We start from the raw sequence: 10419 nt of genomic DNA, 5'->3' as shown, positions 1-10419 counted from the left end.
AGTGCCGTGATTGAATCTTTCTTGTTGGTTATCGTGTCTATATCTTTGTCCCCACATCAAACTACATATTTAACATCCCAATATCATGCGTTCCATTGTACTTCCTCCATCCCAAATAACGTTTTACACCATGGGACAGAGGGAGTACATATGCAACGCACCTGCTCCAATCAGTGAGAGTCGTACATACTGTGTCGGTTATTGACTTATTGTTATATGTCTTTTCTGGTGGCGTAGATCCTACATACCTCTATATATATGCAAGGTAGTAGCACTGCACTTCTTCAAGCAAAGCAAGCTTACTGCTCTTGCAGTGCATCAGGCCTTACTTGAGCACCACACTGATCCACACATCATCAGCAATCCCTCCCCAGCTAGCAGTTCATCATATGGCTGCTCCTGTTATTGCTGACCTGCACAAGCCCCGGCCTTACACCCCCAGCCTCTGGGGCCACTTCTTCCTAAACCACAACCCATGCACTCCATCACAGGTTTATTTATGATATGTTTTATTTTTTCAAATAAAGGAAGTTTCTTTACTTTGTGTCGCGGTGCCATATTATCGAATGCACGTGCACAAGATATGTAGAAGCTTCGACTTATTTTTGATGGCATATATATTATTTTCCATGTGTTCATGTATGAATGTTTTCAGTTTTTTTAAACACTCTCGTTGAGCCCGAGCATGCACTCTTAGCTGTTAGCTCTCACAAATTTCCAAGTTGATATAAGTTTTCCTTCTGCAGTATTCGGCTATGAAGGACATGGCGAGTATCAAGAAGGAGCGGGTGAGAAAGATCATCTTGGCTACTATATCTTCTTCTGATTTACCTACGAAGCTAGAGCTCGTCGACACACTGCAACGGACCGGTGTGGCCTATCACTTTGGCAAAGAGATCCAAGAGTTACTATGTGGCATGCAAGGTGATGAACAAGGCTTTGGTGACGACCTCCACATAACCGCGTCGTGGTTCTACTTGTTGAGGAAGCATGGGTACCACGTCTCTCCTGGTATAATTATCATCACAATGGTTATTTACTGGATATACGTACAACTACATTATTCAATTGAAATATTATATTGCGTAGATATAAGCCATGATATATGCCATACTTACTTATTGCAGATGTGTTTCTGAAGTTCAGAGATGACCGAGGAAACTTTGCAAGCAATGATGTGAAATCGTTGTTGGCACTATACAATGCGGCATATCTTAGGACTCGTGGGGAAGATGTGTTGGATGATGCCATTGTTTTTGCCAAGAGTCGTTTACAATGCATGCTAGAACATCTAGAACCATGGTTTGCAGAAGAGGTCCGGTGTACACTCGAGACACCTAGTTTCAGGAGAGTCGAGAGAGTGGAAACTAGGCGGTACATCCCGGTGTATGAAAAGAAGACAACACGAGATGAAGACATATTGGAGTTTGCTAAGATTGACTTCAACATTTTGCAAACACTCTATTGCGAGGAGTTGAAAGCTCTTACTATGTAAGAAGACTAACTAAAATTGAAATAGAAAAATGATCATGATAATTTCTATTTACACAGTATGACTTGCGCTAATACATATTTAACTATTAACTTACAGCTGGTGGAAAGACTTCAAATCACAAACGGATCTAAAATTTGCACGGGATAGAATGGTGGAGCTACACTTTTGGATACTTGGAGTTGTCTATGAGCCGCAATATTCCTATTCACGTGTAATGCTCACAAAACTGATCATATTTGTGTCGTTATTTGACGACTTCTATGACAACTATAGCACCACGGAAGAAAGCAACATCTTCACCACAGCCATGGAAAGGTACGTTCACATCTTCTTTTTCCGGGTAGTCTTTATCGACCTTTCACAAAGATAATGAAATGCAAAATATTTATCATACATGAAATCCAGTGGCGGCGCCAGGAAAAGAAGGCTGGGTATTCATCCATTTTTTTTTGCTCTAAATGTAGTATATGAACCAAACAACACAACACTAGCAATATATGAACAAAACAATACTAGCATAATGGCAATAAAAATATTTCAATGTATTAGACCATAACGACATGAATACATAAGTACCTTTTGATTGATAAAGTGATGATATCCTTCTTATAATATAAATCTGCGGTCGCCTTTTTGAAAGATATTGGTGACATCTTCATCCTTCACTTGATTGAAAAATTCTCTCTCAACAAATGTGACCAAACAATTGTTCAAATATTCATCACCCATTTTGTTCCTTAGCTTATTCTTCATGTAGCTTATTGAAGAGAATACCCTTTCAACACTAGCAGTAGCTACTGGCAGAATCAATACCAACTTAAGAAGCTTGTAAACAATATGATATTATTCATGCTTGTTTGTGTCAACAAGCATAACTGAAAGCTGACACAGATTTTCAGGTTTTGAAACCTTTCATCTCTACGCACATTGGTAACATACATGTTTAGTTGCCATGGAAGTCTTGCCAGTTCATCACTTGTAAAATCAGAAGCGATAAAACTTTGTAGCAAGCCTAACCAACTTCTCTTGGTCATAAGCAGCAAACAGATGAAGTGGACAGAATGCTGCCATGCAAGAAAATAGCGCTGTGTTTATCTCATCAAATCTATCATTCAGCTCACTGATTTGCCTATCAATGACACCCACAAACATATCAACCTTGAAGCGGTGGTAATTGATCGCACCATTGAATAAACCCCTTCTAGGACCCTCCATATCAACAACTCGTGATCTTATGCTTTGTACAAAAAGATGCGACCTTTGTGAGAAAATCATCCCATCCAGCATTGGTTCCCAATATGCCTCTTCAATCTTGCTTTCATGTTCCAATTATTAAACCCGCCATTCACAAATGCATCTCCTCCGGGATTTTTTGTTTTATCCTTGAACAAGTAGCAAACAAAGCAAAAAAGCAGCCTCTTCTTGCACACTATGATCCTTAAACCAAGTAGGGCAAAAGCGACGGGGATGTCCACTAAAATCTTTGATCTCAAACTTATGATCCTTTGGCTGACAAGCTCCCAAGTCAATGTATCTCCTTCTAACTCTATCCTAGTCATTAACATGATACGGAGATATGGGAACACGCTTGCCAGGATCACAATCCAGAGCTGCCAATATCTTCATCAACTGCTTCATCATCTTCTACAATAGGGGTCGGGGAGCATCTCTCCCTCTCCAGTTGTGGAGCTTTATCATGTATTTGCACTAGTGCTAGCTGCAGATTGCTCTCAACCTCAACGGAAAGAGGACTTGGTGTGGATGTAGAAATTAATTGCCTTGCCTTTGAAGATTTATTCCACAATTCAAATAGGCTAACATCCTTCTTCTTCATCTACATCACAGATCCATTGAAAGAAATAAAAATTATTGGCAGTGGCAATGTGAATGGCTTCTACTCCTTATAGCAATCATAGGCAGTGGCGTTTCTAAGAAATCTTCAGATTTCTTAAATAAACAGAGGGCAAAAAAACCTTGCTGGAGAGGTGGTGGAGGTGGACTGGAGCGGTGGAGGAGGTGGACTGGCCTGGTGGTGGTCCGGTGGAGCCGTGGAGGGCGCTAGCCGCCAGGCCAGTGGCAGCACCGCAACAGTGCCAGCGACAGCAGTCAGCAGGGGAGTGGCCGACCGGGGGTCGCCGGCAGGCGGTCTGGCGGAGGCCGGAGGGGCGAGAAGGAGAGCCGGACAGGGCCGGGCGCCGAGCGGCCGATCGAATTGGAGGAGAGGGGGAGCGGAGAGGGAGAGGGCGGACAGGTAGGTTAGGGTTGGGAGAGGGACCGGGGAGGGGAGTGGAGCAGGGGAGGGATCGACGGATCGTTTCGGCGTCTCGGGCAGTTGGTCTGGCTCGATTAGTATGCCTATTAAAAAATGAGAGAAAATCTTGGGTATTCCAGGGAAGTCGCAGGAATACCCCCAGCGCCGCCGATGATGAAATCTCTCCACTTTGTTCCCAGCATACATAGGCCGCTAGGTGATAGTGGTATCGCATACCCTGTAGTTTTGAAGCGAAACTACACAACTGTAGCTACGAAACTCTTTTCCTTATGCACAGCTCTCCGAAAATAATGTTTGACTTGCATGGATATATATAGCAGGGATCATACTCAAATTAATATTGGCTATGTTTGGGCCGAACAATGGTAGAATACTTAAAAATACCTAAGATGAAAGGTTCGCCTCTTGTGCCGCCTCTCCCTACCCCACCTCCCTTTTCCATTTTACTGATGTTCCCATCTGTTTTTATTAGAACCACCTCAACCGCCCCATGTCTTTGCTTGCATAAAAAAAATCATCTTTTCTTTGGTAAGTTAATAAGTATTGATTAAGTTGGCCGCTAAAGTGTATTCTTGGTACATACTCACGTTAACGATAAAAAGCAGGGAAATTAGCATGATTCCGTACAAAAATTGTGATTGTAAAATGCTTTAGCCAAAATTATCCTATATGTAATTGTTTTCCACCAACTTGGTATATATAACTATAAATGTGTAGAACACACATATTTCTCTTTCAGAATTAACTGGTTAGTAGCATTTTTCTGCCAAAAATGTGTATTATATATTGTCGCTAGAAATATTAGACTCCTAGTCAGATTACTCATTTACTACCAAACAATGGACATATGCCAAATTTGTCAATATATGATATGGATTCTTATGATAAAAGAAGCAGTGTCCTACCATAACGAACTCCTATAAGCCATTAAAGACTCTTACCATTTTCCTTGGCTCGAATTTATTACATGCCACCACTAAATACTTCTTATCATCCACAGATTATGATTTAACTACACATTTATGACTCCCATGATTTTGTAAACACTCATGATATAGCCATAATTTTGTTTTACTCAAGAGTTTCCGACAAAAATAATTTGGTGCCACAGTTCCTGATCTTTACTTCACATCTATCCAAATTTACAATCATAATTGAAAAATATTTAGTTATCCAACTCTTCTGCATTAAGTTTTGGCTCATATGTAGTGCGTCAAGGAAACAACATATTGTCAAAAGTTGCACATATAACAAGGTTTACAAGTTATCCATCTAAACGTGTGGGTCCCAAAATGAATTAAGTTTCATCAACCGCAGAATTTGCATAACCTTGTTGACATGTAAATATTTGTCATTAGAATTTATATGCAACATTTAGTTAAGCATCATACAATATTTTATATTAAGCTCACATTTTTCTAAACTATAGGTGGGGTGGACAAGCCGCGGAGAATTTACCAGCAAACTTGAAGGCATTATACATCAACATACTTAACACTACAAACGATATCGAGGAAGACTTGAAGCGTCAGAAAAATAAGAATGCCGAATTGGTAAAAGAATTGGTAAGTGCTTTTCAAGATTGTACCAAATTAGCCAAAAAAAGAATTTTGATGTATGCCATAAAAGTAAATATAGCAGTATTTGGGGATTTTGTATCATATACATCTATTTTGTGAATAGAGTAATATACCAGTTTGTATCTAAGTAATATACAAGAGTATCGGTGTGATAGTTATGAGATTCTTGTGGAGGTGGGACAAGGTAATCCAAATGTAAGTTGTTCGAGCTTATGTCTCCAATAATTGAATAATATTATTATATTGGTTGGTGGTTTACAAACGGAAACTGATGGTGGCATTAGCAAATTGATTAACTTGGGAAAATGGTAGCAGGTTTGGAGGAAAATGTGAAAACCAATCATTTTTCAGTTTTTCTCTTAGACAAAACATATCGTATAATCCATTGCATGTTAAATATCTATCCTTTCATGCATGTATTGTGTAGTTCAATATTTTTTTATCCTTTTAAGTCGGTTTATGTGTTAAAATTTGCTTGATGTTGCATTTGTTACTCAATATGATTATGTTTCAAAAGGAAATTATTTATGCTTCCTTATTACCCAATTGACCGCAAGTATAAATCCACCTTGAAAGCAAACATTGGTCATGCATTTATATATCGCCATACTTAATCTTTAACTTTCATGTTGTTTAGGTTATCCACGTGGCCAAATGCTATCACGCCGAGGTGAAATGGCGTGACGAACACTATGTACCAACTAGTGTTGAAGAACATCTACAAATTTCAGTGCGCAGCAGTGCTTGTATGCAAATAACAAGCTTTGTATTCATTTCATTAGGTGATGTGACTACAAGAGAGATTCTTGAGTGGGTTTTAACCTATCCAAAAATTATCAGATCTGTATGCATTGTTGGGCGCCTTGGTAATGACATGGTGTCACATGAGGTACAAACTTTCCCCATTAAAATTTTGATGTTATTTTCTGACCAATGACAGTCCTAGTTAAAGTTATCCAGTATCCACTTAATCCAACACTTGTGAACTAATATATAATTATAATATTTTTCTTACGGAACCTCGCTAAAGGGAAGGGTATTCATGAACTATAAACAAATAAAGATTGGCCAAGTTTATTGGGGAAATTAGATTGAAAACGTTACAGAGCATGATTGACTCAACGACAACTGTGCAAAACCTACATATCCGGAAGCATCTCACTAAACTAGGCCTAAAGTGACAAGCAATGAAATAAGCACACCGAGGACATAATATGGACATCCATTAGAAGCAATCGTGAAAGGATCGATACATTCGACTAGAGGGAGGGCGAATAGTAGATTACATATTTTAAGTTTAGTTACCAATTTTAGGGATATGCGGATAAATCAGGTTCTCTATATATGCAACTAGGTGAACACAACCCATGTGGCAAGCAAGATCGAAGCGATGTAAGCTAGGCAACAATATAATTAGCAAGCATACAAAGCAAAGTAAAGTGCAGGAAAGGATTAACCACAAGTTAGTCGGGGAAACAGATTTTATCTAAAGTTAACACTTCCTTGGGGAAGTGTTAATCTCTGTTGGAGCGGTGTTGGTACCAAGGCTCTGCCACACATGGCTCTCCGTGTTCTCCTCGATTCACCCCCAATGGATGAGCCTTGAATCACTTGGGGTTGGTTTTGAAGGTGACCACCACACTTTTACATACGTCTCTGGAGCACACCACAAGCAAGGAAGTTTCCGAAGGAATTGAACATTTGACCGCCTAAGACCTAAGCTCTACCAATGTATCAATGAAATCAACGAGGAACACAAATTGGTTTGGCGAAAGTATAGATCGGAGATGACCCTCTCTATTTTCCCTCAGATGAGTGGAGCGATTGGGGTAGAGGGATGATAAGTAAATGGAGCTTTTGTGCTTTCAAAATGGAGGAAGAGAGAGAAAACATCTCAACCCAAAGTGTGGGGGAAGGGATACACCTTTCCGAAAGAATGGGTGGACTTATATATCCCACCCAATTTTCTACATTGGGAGCTCACTTCAACAACCCGTACTCACTCCAGAAGTTCTGGAATAGGTTACGACCTGCCCAGATTCCGAATGAGGTTTCGCGATGAGTTCCTCATTAGCACAAACCCACTTGAGTCTGTTGGTTTATGCCAAAACTCACTCTGGAACATGGTCCAAATTTTGGATTAGCCCTGATTCCAGCAGACTAGGTTCCGAAGAAGGTTCTAGCCATCGCCAAAACCATACGACTCTATGCCTTGCCCAACACCATGCCTCCCACAATCCCAAGTCAAAAGGAGGCGACTGTCCCACTCCGCAACATGCAATATCAATGATGTTGTGCAAGATCCGCACTACAAGTGGCAGTTGAGCCGTCCAACCAAGCAACCATTGTGGGTTTTTACCAGACACACAATCAAGGTGTTAGTCTGGATGACCACCGCGCGACCAGTCACCTCCCATCACTGAGAAACTCCCATGATGCTAGGACACGAGCCACTTTTGTCTAGGAGCCAAAACTAGGGGGACTTCACATAAACCACCAATGGCGGCAGTAATGAGGGAGCGCGAAGGTCGTGAACCAACATGTGTGGTAATTTTCACCTCTCGGGTCGCCCGTGCATGAGAAGCACTAGAGAGTTGGGAGAGTAACATAATCCATATATACAAAAACTTTTATATATATATCTATACATTCATGAATGCAAATGATGAAACCTCATCTAATTATTAATGATGTTTTTTGTAGCGTGAACAAATATCACAACATGTGGTATCCACGGTACAAACTTGCAAAAAGGAGCACGGGATAACGACAATGGACGCCAATGAGAAGCTCAAGGTGATAATTGAAGAAGCATGGATGGACATAGTCGACGAATGCCTCCACACAAAACAACCAATGGCGCTTCTTGAGAAGGCAACCGATCTTGCCCGGACAATGGACTTTATGTACAAGCGTGAAGATGCGTATACCCTCCCAATTAGTCTTAAAGAGACCTTAACTTTACTTTATGTGAATTATGTATGAACCATTTTTTATCGCGGTAATATATGAACCTTTTCTCAAGAAAACAATATATGAGGTGATGATCTCACATACATATTATATTTTTCAATAAATGCTTGGATAATATGAGCTGTAGCTATTATGTAATCTTCTCGTCGATATCTAGCCATGCATGTGTGTGTTTGATTGATATAAACTTATGTGTGAGTGTGTGTGTGTATGTATAACCGTTGGTTCATGAGATGGAGAATCGGTAAAAATCAGTAAGAAAACAACAGTGGCTCCAGCCGGCCACTGGGTGCTTTCGTACTGTACCACCTTTCTTACTATCAGATCAATCGTGAGGTCTCATATCAACAACCCATCCGGAGTATATTGTTGTATAAGGTAAGTCCCTTCAGCCTATCTCCCATTTCCTTCGAAAATAATTGTGAGGCAGCCACCCGATTAGGGCGGTCCAGCGCCTTCCTTATTTTTTTCTTCCTCTTTTTCAAATTTCGCATTCAAAATATCCTGAATATATTTATTATAAAAAACACTTTATATACAAAATTAGAAAAATATTAATCATGCATTTTAAAGATATTAAATGTGTATAGAAAAGTAAGAATAAAGAGTATAAGTTTTCAATTTTATTAGGAAAGTTCAATCATGCATGTAAAAATGGTAAACGTGTATTTGAAAAAAAATCTGATGTATATGAAAAATGTATAGAAAACTGTACAATGCGTGTAGAAAAAAGTAGACATGAAAGATACAGGTTTCAAAAAATGTTAAATGTGTATATAAAAATGTTTATGATATATAAAAAAAATGTATAATGTGTATGGAACAAGTAAATACAGAAAAATATGTATAAACACATGTTAATCATATATTTGGAAAATGCTAAACATGTATATATAAAATTCTCATGATGTATACAGAAAATATACAATGATTATGGAAAATATAGACATGAAAAAAATTGTTTAAAAAAATGTACATCATGTATTTCCAAAATCTAAACGTTTATATAATAACTGTTCCATGTGTATTATTTTTTGTACAATGTGATTGAAAATTTATGTTGTCAGAAATGTGATTAAAACATTTATGTTATCAAAAATGTTTATCACGTATTTGTAAAATGTTAAATGTGCATACAAAATATGTTTCTGGTGTATACGAAAAATTTACTAATCTGTATAGAAAAAGTAGAAATAAAAAACATATGTGGAAATTTGATTTAATCATGTATTAACAAAATCTTCACACTATTTACAGAAATGTCTATTACAAAAAAATCAGAGTGTATTACTAAAATACTGACCATGTATTCAAAAATGTGTTCGTAACACATTTTTACAGAATAATATACATCATGTAATCGGAAAATGTAGAACGTGTATCAAAAAATGTTTCATGTGTATACCAAAAATGTACACAATGCCTTGAGAAGCGGAAAAGAAACATAAAAAGGCAAAGAAACCCGAGAAAAAACTAGAGGAAACTAGAGTATAACAAAGAAAAAAAGAAAAAAAAAACATGTGTAAAAAATGAAAAAATATATGAAGCAACAAGGAAAGGAAAAGAAAAATGAATAAAAAACAAAGAAAAAAACGAGTGTAAGCCAGTTAAGAAACAGAAAATTGAAAAATATTAGAATCAAAAAAGAAATAAAGAAAAAACAGAAAACCGAAGAAAAGCATAGAAAAAATAGAGAAAACCAAAAAAAAAAAACAAAGCGAACTAGTTTTTTTGTTTAAGGAATCTGCTAGGCTTTACTCATCGTGTGGTATGTGTACATGTATTACATTGTATCATGAGGCTACCGCATCCAAAGATGGCATCCCTGATCCAATAAAAGTGCATGCATAGCTAGAATATCAGGCTCACAGTTTGAGCTCCTAGATTCATGAGTAAAAGTACTAGAATTAAACAAACTCTTCCAAGACCTAATTTCTTGTACTACTCTATATTTTTCTCCGGATGTTTCATTGATATGCTTCACTACCGTCAAGCAGTCCGATGCAATCAAAAGATTTTGAGACCCAGATCTTCAGCTAAGGGCAAAGCCTCATGGCAAGCAATTGCTTCCACACTTGGTGGGTCTGTCAAGCCCCTTA

General features: G+C 38.3%; 1 protein-coding gene across 1 annotated transcript; it reads left to right on the top strand.

Annotated features, from left to right (window-relative positions):
• Positions 1–292: 292 nt before the first annotated feature.
• On the top strand, positions 293–8396 carry LOC123429187 ((E)-beta-caryophyllene synthase-like). Its single transcript, XM_045113248.1, has 7 exons — positions 293–491; positions 747–1011; positions 1128–1491; positions 1592–1810; positions 5197–5332; positions 5985–6236; positions 8051–8396. Exons 1-7 carry the CDS (start codon positions 390–392, stop codon positions 8330–8332), a joined length of 1620 nt encoding a protein of 539 aa, XP_044969183.1. The 5' UTR covers positions 293–389; the 3' UTR covers positions 8333–8396.
• Positions 8397–10419: the final 2023 nt, after the last annotated feature.

Source organism: Hordeum vulgare, chromosome 2H, assembly GCF_904849725.1.
Source record: "Hordeum vulgare subsp. vulgare chromosome 2H, MorexV3_pseudomolecules_assembly, whole genome shotgun sequence".
NCBI lineage: Eukaryota > Viridiplantae > Streptophyta > Magnoliopsida > Poales > Poaceae > Hordeum > Hordeum vulgare.
Note: the sequence above shows the minus strand (reverse complement) of the source record. Positions and strands in the feature narration are given on the sequence as shown.